The sequence below is a fragment of the Meleagris gallopavo genome, chromosome 16 (genome assembly GCF_000146605.3).
Source record: "Meleagris gallopavo isolate NT-WF06-2002-E0010 breed Aviagen turkey brand Nicholas breeding stock chromosome 16, Turkey_5.1, whole genome shotgun sequence".
Lineage (NCBI taxonomy): Eukaryota > Metazoa > Chordata > Aves > Galliformes > Phasianidae > Meleagris > Meleagris gallopavo.
The window spans coordinates 9,349,776-9,372,662 of NC_015026.2; the positions used below are offsets into that span (position 1 = coordinate 9,349,776).

Here is a 22,887-nt window from a genome sequence, read left to right on the forward strand (position 1 = left end):
CTTTCCTCCCTCCTCAAAACCATGGTTAGATAACGGTTATTGGAGCAATAAAATCCATAACTTAAACATGAGCACCAGGGATGGCCCCTGCCAGAGCACACAGAGCAACGGAGCCCACGGGCACCACGAGGTCGAGCCTCCAGGCAGAGCTGGGTGAGCCCACAGCAGCTGCAGGGCAGCCAGGTTCACCAACTCCAACCCATCCCCACCACCACACCAAACCACGTCCCCCATGGACATCTCCATGGATCTGGAACACCTGCAGGGCTGGTGAGCGCAGCCCTCGCTGCTCCGCCTGCACCACTCACCCACCTGCACATCAGAGAGCTTCATCCTGCAGCAATGAGGCTCAATCACTGTCTGTTTGGATGTCCACAAAGGCAAAGCATCTCCTTCAGTGTGAGCTCACATTTTGCAGGTGGAACACAACCCCACAGTGTCCTACGGGGGGAACGGATGGCTTCGGGCTGCACTTCTCAAGGGAAATACGAGGCAGGAGACAGCGAGAGACCTGGTTCAGAACAGATTCACTCTTTATTTGAAGTTTTACATGCCACTGCGTACAGGAAAGTTGCACATTCAGAATTGGACTCACTATGAGAACAGGGGGCCGGGTGCAAACACAAGCATCAGATGAGCGCACGGACGGAGAGGTCTGAGCCCAGGAGCCTGGCAGTGCCGCAGCCAAACCCTCCCCTGCCCCCGCCCCCCCAGCTGTGGGTCAGCTCCTTCCCTCCCCGGGCATCTCTGTTCTCCAACGAGCAGCTCCGGTGCCAGCTCTGCACACCAAGCACCCGTTTCCTGCTCTCCCAACCCCCCTTCCCACGAACGCCAGCAGCCTGCGCAACGAGCACCCATTTCGCCCCTCGCTATGAGCAGTGAGGGGACACAAACAGGGACTCTTACGCTGACATTTTATTTTCAAAGAAAGTTTTGAAAGAGCAACATTTTCCCCAGCAGCCTTGGGCAGGGAGCTGCAGCTCCGCTTCAAAGGACGAACTTCAAAACCAAATCCAGCGTCCTAATGGTTTTGTGCTACATTACTTAATTGTCACGCAGCTCATTAGCAATGCCTGATTTCACGTTCGCTGCGCAGAGATGAAGTTCACAAAAGAAGGGGCTCCTTTAAAGCAATAAATAAAACAAGGAACCGGGCAACCAGGCTCCGATGGCGCTCACATAAAACGTTACACTTCACTGCTTAAAAACCGAAATAAAAACCCCATCGTAATTAAACGTGTATTGATCTGCCTTCCTTCAGAGCTCGGAGCTTTGACTTTGCACGGGGAAGGGGGAATGCATTGTAGGAGTGGGGCTCAGCACACAGCCACAGCACCGGCACAGCACGGGGACCCTCTGCGTGGTGATGGGCTCCCCGCCGCTGAGTGAGATTGGAGGCAGTAGATGGAACCAAGTGACCCTTCTCCTGCAGAGCAGGGGGGAATGCTAAAAATAATAAATAAGTAAAGGGGAGGGAGAACGGAGCGCATCAGAGGTCAATGCCACGAAACAATGGATATTGATGTCTCCATTCATTTCAAACAGCAGAAAGGTCAATGCCTCCCTTGCTTCGTGTTTTATGGCTGACATCCTGCTGCTAACAGCAACAGTGTTTGTAGTCAGACCCCATCCATCCTTTTTTATGATGATGGTTATTTCTAACCAGGTTGGCCATTTTGAAAATGTGATGAAAGCTGAGGAGTGGAGGTGGGAGGGAGGGGGGGAAGTCCCCTAGGAAGTAACGGGCACGTGGGGTATCCGTGAGTCTGGGGGCTGCGTCCAAGGCAACGTCCCTTCACTGCTCATCGCTATTCCCTGTACAACATCCCAACTGGTTTCTATGGAAATGGATCTCCTGCCAGCACACCCAGCTGCCTGCGCATCCCTGCGGAGCCACAGAGCCACGTGGATGGTGCTTCGCCCTGCAGCGCCCAGCGAGAGGTTGGGGCTCCCTGCCCCGAGTCCCAGAGAGCCACCAAAGAGGTGAGGGGACAGACTCTGCTGCAGAGACAGCCCTGGGGATTAATGCAAGCAGGGCCTCTGCTCTGCTAGCCAGCAGTTTGCATCAGCAGCCCAGACCTGCGCTCTCCTCCCAGGAAGGGGGATTTCACAGCCCTGCACGCTGCCCAAAGGCAGCACAAATGGAACACAGACAACTGTTGCTTTCCCCACTACTGCTTCTTGCCCCCCAGAATCTCCTTCTCCCAGAGATGCACAGACACATCAGTGGTTGGTGCACAGGTTTCTCCCACAGCCCCGGAGATGGTGGGTCAGATTTAGAGAGCAGCACAAAACACACCAGCAGGGATGGGCAGCCCAGAGAGGCAGTGCCTGCAAGGAGTGCTCCTTCTGTAATGGAATCCATTCATTTCAGCCCACGGCCAGCAGCATCAGCAGGCTGAGATCACCTCACTGGGTGCCTATAGGGAACGGGGGGATATTTCTGGAGAGATGGGGACAGAGACCAGAGGAAGGGGGAGGGATTTTGTATTAAATAAAAGCTAGCAACAGAACGCCAATGCCTCCATTCTCTCCTGCTCCAACGCTGCAGGCTGGAGTCTCAGCACTGAGTGGGCTCCGAGTCCCATGCATTGCTCTGCTCAGAACATATGGCGCGATGCTTAATAGCCCAGCTCTGCCAATTGGGGACTATTAGGGTGGGTTCTTTTCCCAGTGTAAATGTTGCAGAATATAAATTGTAATTAACACCGATGCCAAAATAGCACTTAGAGAAAATAAGCACATTATTAACATCTGGTGAATCCTGCCTGCAGTGCAGAAGCAGCGGAAATTCTCACTCACCGTAAGAGGATTTGTGGCAGAGATAGGGAGCACCAGACCACGGCTGGGGGACGGGGTGGGCAGAAGGCATTTTTCCCTCGTTATCACCATTTTGTAGTGCTGTCTTTACTACCTGTGGGCAACCTTTCCCAGCCCCGATCATAACTGCTAGCATTTGCATCAGGACTTCTGACCTGCTTGCATGAATACAGATGTCTGAGCATCATACTCTGGGCAACAGAATAATGGTGTTACAAACCATGCCTGACTGCCTGCCCCGACCCAGCAAGACAAGGCAGGTGGCTTCCACTTTGCCAAGAGAAAGGCACCACCTGCTTTGCGGGGTTGCTCTGACCCCCAGGACCAAAGGGTTAACTCTGCCAGCTCTGCCAAACTCCTGCTGGTGCTGCTGCGTGTTGGTGGAGGAGAAATCCTTGACTGGGATGAGAACGGCCTTCCTCCTGCTGTTGGGATTCCTCCATGGGACAGGACAGGTTTCCTTAAGCGTTGGACCGGGCTCCATACCCTCAGCCTTCCCTTCACCCTGCCTGAGAGGCAGAAGGAGAGCAGCACGGCACTGGCACTGCTTCCAGCAACTCGCTGCCTGGCCCCATCAATTACTCTAAGAAAGAAACCTGGACACACACCAGGCAGAGCTGGAATGGACTGAACTGGACGGAGCAGAGGCTCGCTTTCCTGCCAACAAGCTCATGGGCTTTGCTAGAGCGTGGGAGGAGGAGAGAAAAAAGTTGTTGGAGAGGGAGAGAGGGATTCAAACAGGCAAGCAGTGTGACACGAGGTAGAAAGAACAACCTCACGGGGAGAGCAAACAGCAGCAGGATGCCAGCAGCGGGGTGCCAGCGCCATGCCTGACCTGCGGCAGTCTGCAGCGCTCCAGAAGGGCTCCCGGCTCCACTCTGAGGACGGGGAGGATGTGGTTGTTTCCAGAGGCCTCAGCACGGCTGCTGCTGGACTCAGACCTGAGCAGGGAAGGGAGAGAAGCTCAGGCAGACAGCAAACACGTGCGAGGGTTGGTTTGAGCAATGCACAGACACTGAGCCGCTCACTAACACCATCACCTACCTGAGTGTAGGCTGATAGAATAGAGTTGTAGAATGGCCCCGGTTGAAAAAGACCTCAAAGATCATTTAGTTTCAAACCCCCTGCCGTGGGCAGGGTCGCCAACCACCAGACCGGGCTGCTCAGAGCCACATCCCATTAAAGCACTGCTCAACACGAGAGCACACATAGGAGATAGCAGGTGCAGAGTTAACCAGCTCCAGCTGACGGCTGTTCTGCAGAAGACAGAGCCACTGTTCTGCCACAAAATGCTCCAGCAAAAGGGAAACCCAACTGCCACTCAGCAACGGTACTCCAGGAATTCACGACACAGCTTTTGGTACAGCTGTCTGATGCTTTCAAAGTGCTCAGTAAATAAGGCAATATCAAAGTGATCCAGACCACTACCGACGCCTGAGGAGGTTCTCTGGGGCAGAGAAGCTGACCGAAGTCATGCTGTGAAGATGCTTCACTACGCCTCTAAGATTAGCATCAACTCAGGGCACGGGACCTAAAGACAGAGCCAGGACACTACATCCCCATCGAAACGGCAAGACAGACTGCACTTAACTCAGATCCGAGCCTTAACTCAGTAGGCTCCACCTACCCCAGGACAAGGACTTCCAAAACAGCTGAGAACATCTCCCACCACGTCAGCCGAGAGAACAGCATCAGCAAGGACACACACGGCCAAGGTGCTAATAACCATGATTTGTTATTTAAAAAATAAAAAAAAAAGTAAGTCCTTGTGGTACTCCTCAATCTAAAGATCATTAAGTATCTGTGACTGCATGTGTGCGGCTACCAATGCGTACCTGTAACACAGAAAAGATGGGATGCATCTCAACGGAGCGACACACTGCTGTGCTCTTAGCTGTCCGAGGCTTTCTACTTTGCCAAAAATAGACCAAAGCAAAGAATGATTTCCACCAATATCACAAAGCACACTGCCAAAGTACACGGGGGCCCTTGGGAAATACACCAGGCGACACGGGGGAAAAAGAGTCATTAAGTCAGGTTCTCTTACCTTCAACTTCAGTAAAGTAACAAAGCAATTCATTATTAACTGCAAGGAAATACTCATCGTGTTCCACAAGCCTTTGAGACAGGCTGCTCAGATGCAAGCATCATCCAAGGAGATGTTTCCCCGCTGCAGATGGACAGCTTTTTATTTTGCAATTGCACCTATTGAAAGTGCTTGTGAGCACCTGGGGAGGCGGCCGGGAGCTGCAGGTTTGGAATCCAGGGCAAAGAGAAGCAACCCTACACATTCACACTGCCTGTCCCCTCCGTCCTGTCACCACCACAGGTTGGGGGGCTCCTCAGCCACTCTGCTTTTAAACAAGGTGATCTCATCCAAGTGCCTCATGGGGACATCTCTGATGACCTCTGTCAAGTCCTCGTGAAGCAGAGGGAAAATGACGACGTTTAATGCCGGGCGGTCCGCCTGGAAACTAAATCAGACACAGGTTATTAGCAGAGGAGAAGCACTAATTCTCCATACAAACAGCACGGGGATCGGATGGATATAGATTCTGTGGCAGTGCAGGCAGGAGGGGCTGTTCAGAGGGGGCAGCTGCAAGTCAGGGCTTCCACTCGCCCTCCTCCTCGTGCCCCCGCACGGAGCACAGCCAGGCTTTTCAGCACACCCCACTTCAGCACATCTGCTGAGCTGACACACGAGCCCAATTCCAGCCTGCTGCAGGAAAGGAGGGGAAAAAAAAAACAAACATTAAAAAGAAATCACAGCATAAAGATATCCTGAGAGGAGCAGAGACGGCAGCAGCGCTGCCCAAGCCAAGCAATGTGCTCAGAGGTAACAGTTTAAACCACCTGCAAACCAGCAGCGAGCTGCAGCACCATTAAAAAAATCAGGGCAGAGCAGTGCTGGGCAATCCCTGAGGGCTGAGCCCGGGATCATCACTACAGGCTCAGTTGTTGTGCATGCAGAACCTATCCTGTGCAATTAGAGCACAGGCAGGTTTAGAAAGCAAAGATCTGCAGATAAGCATTTAAGTGCACTCACACTCGCACTGCAGCCTCCTTTTTCATACAAGTCACAGAGAACCTGCCTTGGCACCACGTGAGTTTGTCCTCACGCATGCAAGCATCCCTCTCCGTAATTCTGGGCTCCAGCCTCTGAATTCACAGCCTTGCTGTTTTCATGCCCTCTTAGAGAAATCTGCAGTCTCCTCCTGTCCTCCCAGCTCCGCTTGCCAGCACTGCTCAGCTGGCTCTGCTTTCCAGCACACACTTAAAGTCCCAGACCTTGAGAGCTGCAAGCATTAAAGCCATTTATACTGTATGAAAAGAGCCCAAGTCCCCATCAGCAAGTATTCTGCATGACAGCAGCCTAGCAGGAGAGCACCGGGGAAGAGAATTTGCTCAGTGTAGCCAAATGAGATGAGTTCAGCTTTTTAAAGCCAGGGGGTAAACGAAGTTATGCTGTAGCTTAAGGTGACACCCTTGAGATTAAAACACTTTGCCTATTAGCACCGTGCCACTGAGATGCTCCCTCTGAGCTGTGTGACAGGGGCCAGCTCGTCGTCACTCTAAGCAGGCAGAGTGGAACTGGCAGCATCAGTCCCCCGAGGCTGAACCAAGTTGTGCTGGGGCTGGAGAAGGGATCACTGCTAAACAGGCTTCTCACATGCAGATGTGCCTGGAAAATTCCCAGCTCATCCTTAGCACTGATACAGCTAGATTCCTCTCCAGCAGAGAGGAACGGAAGGAGATTTGCTGCTGGAAAATGCAAAATCCCAGGTAACCAGTGCTAGCATTACAGCTGAAGAAAAGGCAACAAGAGATGGTATTTCCTGGGGGAGAGAAAGGATGCTCCTATCCACAAGTGATTTGCAGTACAGTTAGTAGCACAAACTCCCATACCGAGTTCAGTTGCTTGGTCCTGGCGGGTTAAATTAATTTGTCTGAATCTAAGTAGTTGCAGGAGCGAGGATTTCCAGCAACAAAACTACCCGGGGCAATGTTCTATCTTTCTGCATCGCAGAGTGCCCTTCATGCTTCACGCCTAAGGGCTGCAGGGAAGGACAGAGCTCCCTGGGTGCAGCTGGAGGCTCAGGAGCAAGCCACTCTTTGACAGCCCCTCCTCAGCTCTCCGTGCTTCTCATCCACCACCACAGCCCTGCAGAGAAAATTGCGTTCATAGACCAAGTTTGCTGCAGGAAGAAGCAGTCGTCTTCGTAGGAATGCAGCCCTCCTGGCTGTCAGCTCCCCAAACCTCTGCTTCTCTCTTTGCATACAGGCTGCCATCTCACCAGATACAAAAATGTAGTTTATAAGCAGCCTTGCCATGCAGCTATAAAAACAAGAGCCCAGACAAGTTTACATGACAATCTGCCACCAAGACAACTGAGAAAGCCCAACACAGCCAGAACACCTTCCAGAGAGGCTGGGTTTATAGAAGAGGTTTGAACTTGATCTTACAAAAAGAAAAAGAAAAAAGAAAGCTTTGTAATTTTCTCTCCCCCCCGCCCCCCAACAGGAAACTGTAAGTTACTGCAAACCTTGTAAATTCCATACTCCAGCAAGTTGACGCTGAAGAATTCTTTCCATGTACAATTTGTGTGATTTAAGAAAAAAAATCAAACGCACATGGCTCACTATTATCCTCAGCTAAATGTGCGTGCAAAGCCTCTCCCTTAACTGCCTGTTAAAAAACACCCTGATTTTAACGAGCAGCTGTCATAATGTTAAACAGGGATTAGCAGTTCCCAAAAGCAGGCTCCCTTTGCAACCTATGCTCCTTTAGTTCGTCCCCGGAAGGCAATTCCTTTCTTCATACACCTGTCCAGGTGGGCTAGATTAAGTGAGAAGCTCTTAAAGCAGCAGTTCGAAAGGCCCTAGGCACGGGGAGGAGATAACAAGAAGGGGAAGAGATTGAGTTAATCAGTTGCAGAATAGCTCCTGTAATCTTCTTGATGGTTCTTTCCTCATTCCGCACCTGGATGGACTTCAAACTGGATCTACCTCCACAAGCACACGGCTTGTAAAACGAAAACTCCAAGGACAGAGAGGGATGTCGACCTGGGGAGACAAAGGAGCTGCAGTTCCAGACATGAAACCCTGCTTTTTTCCAAGGGAAAGGAGCCAAGGATATGCTCGCTTGCTCTCTCCTACAAAACCTCCAGACTAAACTCATCACGATTAATTAAATGAAAGCAAGTTTTCTAGGCAACTGACTAGCAGCCCCTTCAAAACAGATCCTTTAATCAGAAACAACCACTGGGCTAACAAAGAAAATACACATGCACGCATTTTCCAGAATAGCCTCTGGTCCAGCAGACTCAACACCAGCCCAGCAACCACCCAGCAGGAGCTCTCACAAGCAGCTCCCTGAACTGTCCCCGTTTGGATGGGGATGTTCAGCAGGGCTGGCTGCAGCAGCTGGCTGGGAATAACCGTGGAGCTGAAAAATGAATAGCAAAGTGTTATCACCAATTCCTCCCTGCGTCAGCAGGGGTATAACCTTGCTCTATGCTTAGACCTTGAACGGGCTGCACGTGGCTGGAAGGGTTAATGGTGCTTTGTCGTTTGACTCCAAAATTATCCTAGAGCAGGTGTGGACAGTAAGGTTATTTTCAAGCCAACAGCTTGGTAAATAGCTTAACGCTATGGTCTCAATTGCTTCCAACCAGCGTGGCGGGATCCAATATGTAGGTCAGGGACAAAGTCAGAAAGAAAGGGAAAAATTCTTAAAGCAAGGTCTGCACTTTAATCAGATCTCCTTGATTTTAGCAAGATAAAAGTCACTGCCTGGAATGCAGTTATCTCCTGGCAAACACTCCCAGCATGTGCTTTCTGACACGCCAGGGGGCCGACCAGTCTGCAGAACCCCAGCTGCCCACGCAGCCACAGGGCAGCCCAAAGCTGCAGGTGAGCCTCGGGCACAAGCCCTGCAGTGCCTGCTCCGCACAGCCATACAACAGCTCTGCTGTGCTGGGGTGGCTCAGACTCACCTTACGCAGACAGGACGAGGCAGTGTTTGGTACTGAACAAGGTGTTTCCTCCAGAGATTTGCAGAGACGCCTGAGAGAGGTGCTGTGCCAAGTGGGGATGTTGCAGCACATCCCACCCTCCAGATGCTGGCAGGCAGTGGAGGGCACAGAGGTGGTATCATTGAGCACTGGCAAGGCAAGAAGCACACGCCAGATAAAACAAGGAAATACAGCATATCAGGAGCAGATCAAGGCCAGGTTTTAAACTCCACAAACACAGATAAGCTTATGGGAAAGGAGGCTCTAGGAAAGGAATGAAAGAAAGCCAGGAGACGCTTGAGGTGGGGGAACGAGACGTGGCAGAGACAGAGCAGATTTGGACTCCTGGAGGTGTGACTCTCAGCAGCGACTCAGCCTGTGCTGCAGCCACACACCCTGCCCCGCTTCATTCAGACCTTGCGCTCAGCCTGGTGAGCTGCTTGCAGAGAGCAGCAGCCCGCCTTGCATCTCACACTGCACACAGCTCTCACCCACACGCACAAAAACCCCGTTAATCCTCTGCCAGGCACAGCATCAGCTTGTTTTTACTGGAAGACTTGCTCACGTCTGAGAGTTCAGATGTGGCATCTGCCTTGTAAGCTTCAGCCAACGTACCTGAGCCAGCCTGGGAACTCCCATGCCCGGAGCACAGCTCGGTGGAACAGAGGAAGTGCCAGGACACGCTGGGGCAGCTGACAAGTGACACCATCCAACGTACAGACACACACTTTCCTCATCTTTTCAGGAAGGCCGGGCGTACACCTCGGGTTTGTTCCACTGGTTGTGCACAGACCTCAGGGAACTGCAGGAGCTCTGCTTGTTGACAGGTTCTGCCAAGAGCATGAAATGGAGCTGCTCCAGAGCTGCTTCCAGCCACACAGGCACCTTCCAGGAGGACCCTTGACACCACGCAGCCCCCAGAAGGCTCTCAAGGGATCCAAAGCCAACACGCTGAGACTCTGAAGCAGACCCAGACCCTAATGCCAGTATTGCTTCCAATACGCTGGCACGGCTGGTGTTGAGCAGGCTTCATCATCCTACCTCCGAAACAGACTTCCAAAGTTCCCTAGGAGAGCAGTTGTGTAATGGCCTCAGGCTGCACCAGGAGAGGTTCAGGTTGGATATTAGGAAAAACTCTGAAAGAGTGTTCAGACGCTGGCACTGCTGCCCAGGGAGTGGGGGGGTCAACATCCCTGGGGGTGTCCCAGAACCGCAAAGACTGGGACGTGGTTTGATGTCACGGTGGGAGTGGGTTGGGGTTGGACATGGTGACCTCAGAGCTCTTCCCAACCTTAATGATAGTAGCATTCTACAAATTGCTTTCACCTCCACGCAATGAAATTCCTTCATAAAGCATCTCCCCTCACTTTAAGCCCCATCACTTCAGCCTCCAACCTGGCAAAGGACACGGATGGCACTCTGGAAGGAGGTCACGTACAGCACTTCTATCACCCACTGTCTTCACTGCAGCATCCTCTGCCACCACATCACGTCAAGCCCAAACAGCAGGACACACCAGGTGCACCCAAAGGGTGGAATTCCATCCATCTGCACTGGGGGTTCCCTCTGTAAGAGATGAATGACGTTCCACCACCTCTACCAAGAGCTGCAGCTTCCAGACTGAGGTTCCTGCGTTATTTTGCCAGCTGAACTCCACATCCCTCAGATGTGACCGGACAATTAAAGAGGGAGGGAAGGAGAACCCAAGGAGTGCTGCCAGAGTGCCCAGGACACGTCCTCAGGGAGTGCTCTGCCAGAGCAAGCTGAAAGTTATTTCCTAATCTCTTCCACAAATTAAAAAGCAACTGCAATAACGGCTCAATTAGATTTATTTTACCATGGAAATGCTTTAAAGCTGCAGTTAATGCTTCCGTTCAGCCTTTTACACCCTCGTGAAGAGAAAGCGTGGCTGTACTATTCCAATATTATTTCTCAGCCAAGAGAGGGAGGAGGACACCGCTTGAAACCTACTTCGTGCACAAACCCATCTTCCCTCTAAGGAGGGTTTCAGGGCTGAATTCCTTTCGAAGCACACCAGCTAGGAGCAGGAACCAGTCATTTGGGTTAGCCACAGGAATGCACTTAAGAAGGGGGTATGTCAGTGCCCCCAGAAGAAGGTACATAAATACACCGAATTGGGGATGGTCCCACAGGCTCTGCTGGCTTGCAAACTATTTGAACCCACCCTGAAAGAACATCCCTGGCAGCAGCAGAGGTGTCAGGGCCACACCCCGAGCAGTCAGCCTTCGCCAAGCCCGCCGACGAATTCTTGGGTAACGCGAGCTGACAAGGATGCAGTTTGTTATTCAGCCCGTGACAGAATGATTCAGGGGTTTCTAAGAGCAGGAAATGAAACAGACAATGAAAGCTGGAGCAGGATGCTAATGATTCACTACACCAGCCGAGCGATGCATTAAGTCTTCTGCAATCAGATGCAGGGACAGAGCCCACAACATGCTTAGGCTAGCGGAGTGGGATTGGCAGCTACTGCGCCGGCTGAGAGAGCCAGGAAAACAGCTCTGCACTGAAAGGGACTTTTTCAAGGTCAGATGGATGAGAAGGTGATGGAGGGAAGCAAAAACAGCTTGAAAATATCCAGTAAGCCCCAGGTGGTAACACCAGCTTTGTGCGGTGCTGATAACTGCGGCACGGTGCTGGAGGGCTCTGCAGAATCCACAGATGATGGGGCACTTGCTTTCTGCCCCAACAGCCCCCTCCCACCCCATCCCATACCACTCTTCCGAGGCCGAGCACACAGCAGGAATGAATCAGTTGGCCAGAAAGAAACACGGGGACTTTCAGGGGAATGGCAGCGAGGGAGCAGGGATGCTTACATTTGAGGTGAGCAAAAATCCATCTGTAATAGTTCAGTCCTGTGCCAGAAAAGAGCCCTTTGCTCTGTCTGAATCATCCTCAGGTTCACCCCCAAGCCCCCTCTTGGAAGCCCCATTCCTGCAGCTGAATGCCACGAGGGCTGCACCCCTTCATTGAGCATTGTGGTTCTCACAGCCACAGGGGGACACCAGAGCCAGCAGGCTAAAAAAAAGAGAAGATCTGAACAAGAGCTCATATTTGAAGTAATAAGCAGGGGGAGATTTAGTAAATGCAACAAATGCTTGAATAGCAAGATACGATTCAGATTGAAACAGTTATCCCTGGGAAGTGGCAGGAGCCTTGTTGTGGGAGTGATGGCAAACCAGTTGCAGCACGCACGCAGCACAAACATGAAGGCTAAGTTAGCGCTCCTTTTTCTCCATGGCTTGGACTCTCAGAACAGGCAGATTGTCCCGAGCCATTAGAACTCCCTGTCCTTCCAGCAGCATTTGGCCATCAGAGCCCTGCAGCACAGCCTTACAGTCAGGTGGCAGAGCTGCATGCTACAGGCAGGCAGACAGGGAAAGTGAGGCACCAAGACAGAGCAAGGACTGCCACCCACCTTCTGCAGCCCTCAGAGATGCTGCACCAAGACCCTCCGCCCCTCCATCCCCAACAGCTGCAGCCCCCAGGAGCTTCCTCCCTGCTTTTGGGACACAAGCAGCTGAGCAGAGCCACCCCTACCCCCCCAGCAGCCCCAGCTGCACCAATCCTGACCACGCTCCGTGCCATGCTTACCTAGGATTGCGTTTCTATCAATCACAGCTCACCTCTATACCTTGACACTTCCCCCCTACCCATGAAGAATCCCTAAGGACGCCACTCAGAGCCTTTTTGTTTTGCTTTCAGGTTGTTTTTGTGATATTTTTTCTTTCCTGTTGCTTTCTTGATCTTTTTCAAGGTGTTTTTTCAAGGACTTTTCACAGGCACCATTGTCTGCTACTGCAGAGTCCTTGAAATCACTGTGACGATAGAAGCTATCTAAACCCTTAAGCTAAAACCAGGAGAAAAAAAAAAAAAAATCTAAAAGGAACACACTGGAAAACGAAATCTGTCCTTGAGGCCAAGAGGACGTTTGCCAAAGCATTTCCTATCTCCCCCCCTCTTCCAAGCGATTGCTGCTAGTGTGCCTGACCAGGAGAGCACCTTCTCTCTCCACCTGTGTGCCCACCACCCACACCGCGGAGCACAGCAGTACCTAACTTACCCAGATTCCTCTTCCCCCGAGATTTTGGGGGTAAAGACACATGTAAATACGATTGGTTAGCATGCAGCTCGCCGACGAGCAGCGGGATGCCTTCCATGGGTCACAGCTCCATCTACTGACTATTTCCTAAAATAACAGAGGGAAAACCCTGGGGAAGAGTCGCTTGAAGAGAGCCCCGTCCTCTCGGATGGACTCAGGGCACTTTCGCTCTTGGAGGTGAGAGAGAAAGAATCCCTGCCCAAGAGGAGGACGCGAATCCCTCTGCTTCACAAAGGCCTCTCTGCACAGCAACAGATGTGGAATTGCATCAGAACTGCAGGTCCTGGGATTGAGGTTTCCAGTGTTTTCAGAATTGCCACTGCAGTGGTTTTAGCAGGAGACAGCAAACTCTCAGAGCTCAGCATCGTGGCTCAGTTAGGGTGCAAGCCCTAAATGGAAAGCACTGTTTCTTGGCTCTGCTGCTACGTGAAACGTGGCAGCAGCTGAGCACCATGTGATAGGAAAAGAAAATGTCATTTTACAGAGAAACTGTGAGCCCAGAGCAGTGTCACATGTGAAGGCTGGGAAGATCAGGGAAGTGGATGGGGATCACTCAAGCCGCATCTCCCCGTAAGCACGGGGCCCTTCTCATGTGCACACAGGATGTCCCTGAACCACAAAGGAGATCACCCCTCCCCTGCACAGAGGAAAGAAGAATAAAGAAAAACACTGCCATCATTTATCTGCCCCGAGGGAAACAGACTTCTCCAAAGCTCAGAGGAGACCTTGCCCTTGCAGGCCTCGTTTGCTGATGAGGTCTCCAGATGAATTCTCTTCTGCTTACCGTGTTCCATTGAAAAAGAGGCAGAACTGAATCAGAGGCTTTTTACAGAGAAATACATACGCTAATCCTCTCTGAAATAGCAGCAAACTTCCACCAGAAAGCTGCCTGCAATGAAGCTGAAGATCACAGGGTCTGGGTTGGAGCTGTCACAAGACTGAAAGATGTGACAACAACTTTCTTTACAGGCCATTACAGCAGCAATACAGAGTGCTGCCCTTTCTAGAGGCAAAGGGAAGGGTTTGAGGATCCTTGAAGGCTTTGTACCACGCATGCATGTACCAGGGGTACAAAGCAGGATGTTAACACCTGAGCTCCCTTCACTTCAGCCTGTACAGGCACTGTCTTCCAGCACAGCCCAGCAGCCTGAACCAGGCTGTTGTGCCCACACTGGTCCTCTTCCACGAACTGAACCTTTCTGTGGACCCACATCTGAAACAGCACAGCATGGCATTGCGTTCTGATGCCCTCCCAGATCTACCCCTGCAGACTGCTGGTGTGCTCAGCCCTAGGCAAGCTCCTTGCTTAACTCCTTCTCTTCACAGACGTGTTGGGAGAACAGGAGGCACTTCAGCCCTACCAACCCCATTGACAAATTGGGATCACTGGGCTGCAGCCTAACCAAGATCCTCTCCACAGCTCTACAACAGCTCTAATCCATTGCAGGATCCAAGAAACACAGCTCCAAGGAAGGGGAGCAAACAAAGACAGGCTCACAGCCTTCCAGCTCTCACCTTCTCCTTCCACCCATTCCTCATGCCTTTCCTGCACACACTCCAAAGAACAGAAAAAGGACAAATCACCTTCTTTCATTCTGGCACAGGGTACCTACTGTCAGACTCCCCCTTCCAAATTCAAGTTTGGATTTAAGGCACACGAGAAGCACATTGACAGGAAGCCCTGCTGTGTGAAGCACAGCCTTTGGAGGATCGGAGCTCCAAACTAAACCACACAAGGACTGAACTGCCCTTGGAGCAGCAGACAAAGCACAGACAAGAGAAAGCCAATTCCTGATCCCCATCTGAAGGCAAATTTGCACAAGGACAATATTGCTGGGAAAGGAACGCGGCTCAAGGCTCACTGATGGCTCATGGAAGAGTCCAGGCTGTGCTTACACATCCTTCTCTTTATTTTGTCCTTTCCATGTTATTACTTAAGACAGTTCCATGAGAATGGGATCTTTGTTGCTTAGGAGCATATCTGCTCCCACTGCTTATCCTGCTCCTGAACTCATATTCTTATGTGACATCAAAATCATTTCCAGAGCCACCAATTACAACACCATTGAGGATCACGACTTCAGGTGCAGAACTTGCACTGGGAGCAGATGCTCTGCTCAGGAAAAAAAAAATAAATAAAGCCTTCAAAAATTGTTTTCATACAAGTGTCTCTATTAATAAAACACAAAAGAAGAAAAGTAGTATGGTAGCAACAATTGTTGCTAAAAATATAAATGGTTTTCGACATTTTCATGGGGCATCTGCTGCTCTCTGGAGAGCTCCCAGGAGGTAGAGAACGTAGTAAGAATCCGTACACATAAAGAAAGAGAGAAGGGAAACACTGCAGAACAGCATGATGCAGCTCAATGAGCAGACAATGGAATTTTGGCCAATGCTGCATTGGTATCTCAGGGAGGAAGGCAGAACAAAAAAAAAAACAACAACAAAATCTGGATCCTTGGATCTTTCTAAGGATCATAGAATGGCCTGGGTTGAAAAGGACCACAATGATCACCCAGTTCCAACCCCCTGCTATGTGCAGGTCACCAACCAGCAGCCCAGGCTGCCCAGAGCCACATCCAGCCTGGTCTCGAATGCCTCCAGGGATGGGGCATCCACAGCCTCCTTGGGCAACCTGTTCCAGTGCCTCACCACCCTGTGTGAAAAACTTCCTCCTAATAGGGTCCTCAGAGCACTCCCAGAATCAACCAAGGACTGACTGGACAGATACAAAGCCATCCCAAAAGAATGCAGAGCCTTCCAGAGGCTGTAACAAGCAATCCTGTGTGCGGTTTGATAGGTGGCTAATATAGTCATAGGCTCTTTGGATTTGATCCTCAGAAACGAGCCAAGTGTAATAAGTCATTTTGAAGCTGGAGAAAGGCTGGGGGGAGGAGCACCCTTTAGGACGCAGTAATAACACTGTGTGATTCAAAATTTGTTAGAGCTTAACAGGGCAAAGCAACGGTAGGTGACAAAGAAAACAGACCGAAGGCGGAGAAAATGCTTTATGGAGAACAAACATCATGCAAAGTCTGCTGCATGGGAAATATTTTGTAAGACGACTGCCACTATGAGACAACTTCAAAATGCCAGGCGTAATTAAAAGCTCTCTTTTCAGATGCAGTTCACGGCTCAGGCACCAACGTTTCCCACCACGTGAGCCTCAGATCGCTGCAAGGGGCCCAGCAAAATGCATTTAAGAACTGTCAGACTGCAAAGGCAGTTTGTAGCAGCCTCCCCCAGCACTCCCCCCCAAAGAAAAACCCTTCACAACAAACCCTTGAAAGGCTTTGAATTGCGCTGCCAGGGGATTATCAGTAAGTGACATTTACAAGTGATTAGAGGACCAAGAATTATCTTAGTCACTTGTGGGAAAGGAGGAAAGCTTCAAGGTCAGACCTCTCAGTACTTAAAATGTCGGCAGATGTTTTGTTTACACAAAAAGTGACGTTTGATTTACGACGGAGCTTCCAGGGCTTCAGCTCAGAACTGCAGAGAACACGAGTGGGAACGGAATCAGAAATGCATATCATACCTTCAAATATTCCACGGATCAGCTCTTATTAAACTAAGAGGCCGTTTCACATGCCAAGCAGTCACACAGTACCTTTTAGCTTCTTGGAACAAGCGCTCCAAGCTATATAAGCCTTGGCAAGAAAGGAAAAGGAGATAAATCCTCAACAGCTCCAGAAATCCCACATCAATCCCCTCCCGCACTCACCTCCGGACAATAGACTGCTGGAGATTTCTGCAGACAGTAAGAGATTCTCCCATAAACATGTGGCACATGATGACCTCAAGGCAGTTGGCCATGAATGACATCACTGCATCAGACTGCAGAGTCCCACTCCGGGAGACGATGCAAAGCCGCTGGAGAGAGGAGCAGTGACTCAGGGCCTGGAAGAACTGGGAGCCTGCACTGAAGTACGGCTGCTCCAGCCTGCAGAGATCAACAAAAGCAAATTAGTGGGCAGCTCAGGCTTGGGTCGCTTCCAGACGAGGGAGAAGAAAGCACATTCATGGGGTTTGGCCAACAGAGCAACCAGCCTCCCACCATCCCACCCACCCACACGATAACTTTCTTTCTGCTTGGGCATTACAAGTTTGACTCAGGCCTCTTGCTCCCAAATGACACAATCTGAAGGACAGGGACACAAGCACACGGAAAGGCCCTGCGCTGCAGAACTCCATGGAGAGGCCCTGGTTTAGCAAGATTTCCACCAAACATGTTGGGTTAGAGGGGCTTTGGAGCCAGATGAATTCTGCCCAGCTTTTGCTACCTGACATAACTGAGCAGCCAGTGTGGATTTAGGGACTCGCTGCTCCACTGCACCAAGCATGGGTCAAACTGGTCAGCTTTAGAGAGAAGGCAGGCATGAAAAATTCACAGCACACACGTGGTGACCTTGTGCCTCTGAGCCAACAGCAGCCACCACCAGCCCTGCCCATAGGATGGAAAAGAATCAAAGCACTTCTCTCCCCCAGCAACAAATACATTGAGCCAACTTCCACTTTAAACACTTGGCCAGAAGAAAAGGGATGGGATTTTCTACCCCAGCACTCCATAGCCTCACCTCCCAATCCTGAGCAAAGTGATAAAAAGGCACAGCGAAGCCATGCTTGACCAGCAAGGGCTCTGTGTTTTAACTAGCAGCCCATCTGGATGACTCCCTTGCAGAAACCAGTTTGCAGGACACAAGAGCTGCCTGGGCTGATGCCAGCAGGAGAAGCACGCCTGCTTTGCACAGATTTACTACAGGACCTTAGAGCACGTGGGACTCCCAGTCATTGGGTCAGCAAGGCCAAGAGCTCCAGAAGGTTAATCCAGGAGGTGAGAACAAGCTGTCAGCCCCAAGCTGACCTCCGGATAATCTCTGAGTAGGTCTCTGGAGTATGGGAGGGGTATCTCAGCAACTTAATCTCATTAGTTGATAGATTCTGTTTTCAAGTCTCAGTCCAAGACCGCTTGAAAAGATCCTACCATCTCTTCAGGCAATAGCTCAAAATGAATATTAAGGAAATAGGAAGCTTCTCCCATTTTTCAGCAGTGCAATTGGCCAACTGCCAGTTAAGGGCAAAGCAGGGAAGCCCTGCAACCTCTCAAAGGGTTTCTAAGTTACCCTCGGTAGCACGCAGCCATACTTGCAGTACCGCCTCTGCCCGCTAGATGGCAGTGTTGCTTTGGAATATCGCCTCAAACCAGTTTCTCAGCCTGGAAAATGGGCAGAGGAAAAAAGGCAGAAGAGCCAGAGAATGAGGGAAATGAAAAGGAAACTACATTATCAGGAGTGAGCGTTAAGCATTAAGAACCTTTTAAGCCTATATCAAACTTCAGACTTTACTCGAGGCGCAGCGACAGCTTACACCAACATTCCCGGCTGCTGCAAGGAGACAGCCCTGCTCATCCTCCACCCAAGGCTGTGAGCAATAATGATGTGAGACACACACTGCCTCCATTTCTAAGGCTCTGGGAAACGCAGAGCCAAGCCAAGCAAAGCAAAGCAGCACTGCACACCGAAGCTTCCACCCAGACCTCGGTGGTTCCAAGGGGATTCAGTCCTTCAAGGTTAGAGATCCATTCACACGACCCAAGCCATTAAGCAATCAGATCTCCACCAGCTGCTACCCCCTGGATGAGAGCAGCACGCTCCTCGCCCCTCGCAAATGGGAAGCAACGGGAAACAAAAAGCCTCGAGATGTTTTAGCTGCCCCAGCTCCTTTCACTACTGCAATGGCTTAGGAACATGCACGCAAACATCAGCCTCAGTTGATGAAGAACAGTTTTAGTCATGCTGCAACGATCTTTGCAAGTGTAGCTATACACCATGTGAGGATGACCTTGCTTTTACCACTCTTTTGCATTTTAGACATGTTCTGTGAATAGAGAATGACCACTGACCCAACAGAAACTGCGCTGGGGAGGTGGAAGAGGAAACAAAACAGCACTTTTTCTAAAGCAGTAACTTTGGGGTCGGACTTGGCGACCTTAGAGGTCTTTTCCAACCTAAATGATTCTGTGATTTACAGACATCGTGTTTACCAGTGCAAGGAAATCACCATTGTGAGGTGGGTTCATAAGTTCTTTGGCAACAGTGAAGCTCCTGTATGCATCCTTCAAGGTCAGATCAATGATCCGAGAAGTGAACATCGACACGACAAATTCTACAGAATGCTTTCAACGTATTATCAAGAAAGGAAAAATATATGCAAAAAATAAGGAGGCAAAATCTTAAATATAAGCCAAAGGTAGAAAAATATCCCAGTGGGAAACCAAACACTATGTTATCTAGACACTGTAGGAGTCCTTTCCTTCCTGGATGTTCAATAAGCGTACACATACACAGAGAACATAGCATTTCACCTAGTCCTGAGAGCCTGACACCTCCCAGATATGCTGGGTCCGCTTTTCCTTATCTAAAAGGAAGACAGTTGCAGCATAGAGACTTTAAGCTCTTACACAGTGGTTGAAAGGCATATCCTGAGCCCTCAAAAACAGCACAAGATGCCTTCCTGTTCTCCACAACTCCTGAAGAAAAATGACTCTCAAGCCATTGCAGCCACTTCTGAGCTGCTGCTCGAGCAGAGGATGACCAGCAGAGGACCAGAGGACCACTTGCAGTTTTTACACCAACCACAACAAAACAAGCACTCTATCTCCAGAGCTTCACAAACAATGGAGATATTCAATGGCAGCCCCTCACCTGAGATCTCTCAAACACTTGCAGTGCTTCAGCATGTCCATGAGAGCAGACATGTACACCATTTTCCCCATCATGCCCAGGTTGGACAACGAAAGAGTCCGCAAATGCTGGCACTGCAATCCAATGCTAACAAGCCCAGACCCAGTAACAATATTTGGCAGTTGTGCTAAGGTGAGGCTCTGCAAATATGTCAGCTGGCTAATGGCAGCCACCTCCGAATCCCCCACGCTTTGTGCTCGGACACAAGGAGGCAGAGAGTTCCGAATTGCTGGCTCATTGCGGGGCATGGCAGAGGAAAAACTGGACCCAATTATTTCTAAGGTTTCCAAAAACCTGAGGCTTCTCATCAGCGTCCAGAATACTGAAGACTCCAGCTTCTGACATGCTTGGTCTGCTAAGTTTCTCGGATATGTCTGCACCCCCACACGGGTTTTCTTTCCAAACGTTTGGGGCACCACATTAGGCTGCGAGGGAGACTTTTCCATGTTCACAGCAACATCTGTGATGGAACAAACTGGTAGCGCTAGTGAGAGTAGGTGCTTTAGCCTGGACAGGAGCTGGCACAAATGATTCCCTATGCTTTCTGAGCTGTGGTGGTGAGCTGCGGAGAGGTTGAGGTGTCTGAGGTTGCAGCAAGAGACTACCAGGCTTTCCAGAATGCTACTGTCAATGTCATCTTCTGCTCTTCGAAACAAAGACTCCGGAGCCAGGCAGTGAACGCAGCCGCTGAGATTCAAACTGGTCAAGCTTTTAAGGTCCTTCCCACCGTTAATAACTCTCTGGATCAGGTGGCCACCAGATAAGGTGCATCGGCTAAAGCTGAAGTAGAAAGGGTTGTTGAACTTCAAGTGTTGCAGGAGTCCAGAACCATTAAGCCAGGCTTTGGGCAGTTGTAAAGCATCCAGGCGTACATTTCGAGCCATTGAGTCCAGAAGGTTTTTAGTGGCTCCCGTCTCAGCAAAACTACCAGGGGCAGAAATAAGGAAGGCGTGAAGGTTCTCAGGTGTCCGATCGCTTAGCACAGCCAAGTACAGCCTCACCACCTCCTGATTAACATAGCCAGGAGCCAGCCTGGCATAGAAGACGCGAAGGTTTTGGTAGTGGGGCACGTTGCTCTCGCCCACCATTAGCTGTCCAGACAGCATAAAACCTTCTCGTGAGCGATCAAGGATCTCAAAATAAAGCAGCAGTTTCTCAAGGCTAGTGCAGCAAGGAACAACACCGTATGACGGAGTGTAGAGGGTTTGCTTCAATTCTGACACGCGGCTGAGGGTGGCTTTGCACTCGCTGCTTAGCTGACTGGCATCAAAACCTGGGTTTACATCTATCGCCAGGGAGCGCAGGTGCTGAAGTGTGGACAGCATCTTTGAGAGACGGAGAGAGGTGATACGGCACCCAGACAGGTTCAGTTTTACCAGGTTCTTGCACCGTGTTACATGATCAGTAGTGGAGCTGGGCAGCCAATAGCACCCAGCCATGTTCAGCTGGTAAATCTCTTTTCCGATATCCCTCATCAGTTGCTTCACTTTGTCTTTGTTTACCTGTGCTCAAACAAAACCAGATTCAATGAGATACAAGGCAGTAGCATGCAGTGAGTCAGTTTCCCATCTGAAGATGGGGACAGCACTGGTTAGCTCTCACAGTATGTAACTCATCCAAGGGTCTTGGATCAGTAGCACATGCCTCATTAAAGCATGGCTTTGTCAGCCATGCTTTGGACTCTAAGATTAGAATTCCTTCAGCTTCTTAGTCTGCGCAGTTCTGCATTACCGACTGAGAGGCTAAATCTGTCCTCCATCCCACTGTCAGCTGTTGAACAACATCCATTTTCCAACAGCTACACTATTTCAGCAGAAATAGCTGAAACCAGCTGAACTGGTCTATAGCAGCACAAATTAAAAGAATACATTCATTCTCCTTCATCCACTTTCTTTTGGAAACAAATAAGAGAGGCTTCTCTTTGCCTACAGCTTGGTGATGCAGTCTTCATAAAATATATTATGTCTCGTCCCTAAGTTTATTTTTGTTACAAAAAGTATACATTTTCTGAATTAGCTGACTGCATGTCTGACAAATTTATTTGCACAACACAGAAAATATATTTGGGGAAAATTACAACTTCATACAACCATAAAAGGCAGCTACAAATGGAAAGTTGCATTTACTTTCATTTTAGTTTCCATAAACCCAGAGAAGTTACATAAAATACCATCAGTGCAAATTAAGGGAACACAGAGCTGTCCTAACAAAGCATTCTGGAAAACAAATGCTTTTATAAAACAGTTTATTGTTTATTCGATTTCAGAGTTCAAAAGCAGGACATGCATCAGACACACTGAGAAGTTCTACTTCTTGACATTTTTTCAAAAGTCAGGTTTCTCCTCATAGCTAATAGAAGAAGCAAGCTACTCTCCCCACCTTATAGTCTTTCTGAAGTAAAACTGTATGGGTTAGACTCTTGTCAAGGCAAAGCATTGAGAGCTTCCTGCAGGTCTTCCTGACGTTCAGGACCAGGTCTGTGCAAGGGACGTAGCTTAGGATGTGCAGAAGGATCTCATCAGAGAACTCCATCAAGTTGATCCCATTACCTTCCTCCTCATTCTCCCCACTCACAAGATCCTGAAAGAAATAAGAGGGGGAAAAAAGAGGAAAAAAGACAAAAAAGAAAAGCAACCAGCTCAGAGACTTCAGCAAATCTTATGAGAAAAGAGATACTCTGAGCCACAGAGGGATTTTGCAGAGCGAGACAAAGCAAAAGCAGAACACAAACCACCTGCCTTAAGAAACCAGTGCCTTTCCCTTAGGATACAACAGTGAGGTACTGCAAAGCCTCACACAAAGCCGCAGTAGCTTCACCCGCTCTCTGCTTTGGGCTGCTTCAGAACACGAATAAAAACGTTTATACTCATCCCCCTCCTGCCACTCGCTTTGCAATTGGAAGTGGCAGCCCTCAGTGCAGCAGGCAGTCCCTTCCCACGTTTTTCCTCTAAGAGGAGCCCATCCCAATAACCTCACCAGTTACGTAACCGTTTACAGGCTAAAAAAATCCCTCTGCAGCCAGCATCACGCTGCCCATAGCCATCCCAGAGGGCTCACACCGCGGCCGCGGGCCCCCGGGCTGCTCGGGATGGCTGCAGTCCCCCAGCAGCGATGCACCCGGCCCCCTCTGCTCCTACCTTAACCCTGGGGCTCGGAGGCCCGCAGCCCGCCGGTGGGTCCGGGGGCAGCG

The 22,887-nt window shown here is 50.2% G+C and overlaps 1 protein-coding gene across 3 annotated transcripts; it reads right to left on the minus strand.

The window, feature by feature from the left end:
* Positions 1-900: 900 nt before the first annotated feature.
* FBXL18 (F-box and leucine rich repeat protein 18) lies at positions 901-22,871 on the minus strand. 3 transcript variants are annotated; one of them, XR_002120196.2, is made up of 5 exons: positions 22,077-22,871; positions 19,659-21,199; positions 16,679-16,897; positions 4,868-5,294; positions 901-3,761 (listed from the first exon to the last, which is right to left on the minus strand). XR_002120196.2 is itself a non-coding variant. In XM_010719617.3 (4 exons), the coding sequence occupies exons 1-4, from the start codon at positions 22,227-22,229 to the stop codon at positions 5,138-5,140; spliced, it is 2,070 nt and encodes a 689-aa protein (XP_010717919.1). In that variant the 5' UTR covers positions 22,230-22,871; the 3' UTR covers positions 901-5,137. The 3 variants fall into 3 exon arrangements, 1 of the variants encoding a protein (XP_010717919.1); XR_795372.3 differs by having other exon boundaries at positions 4,656-5,294; XM_010719617.3 differs by having other exon boundaries at positions 901-5,294.
* Between the last annotated feature and the right edge of the window lie 16 nt (positions 22,872-22,887).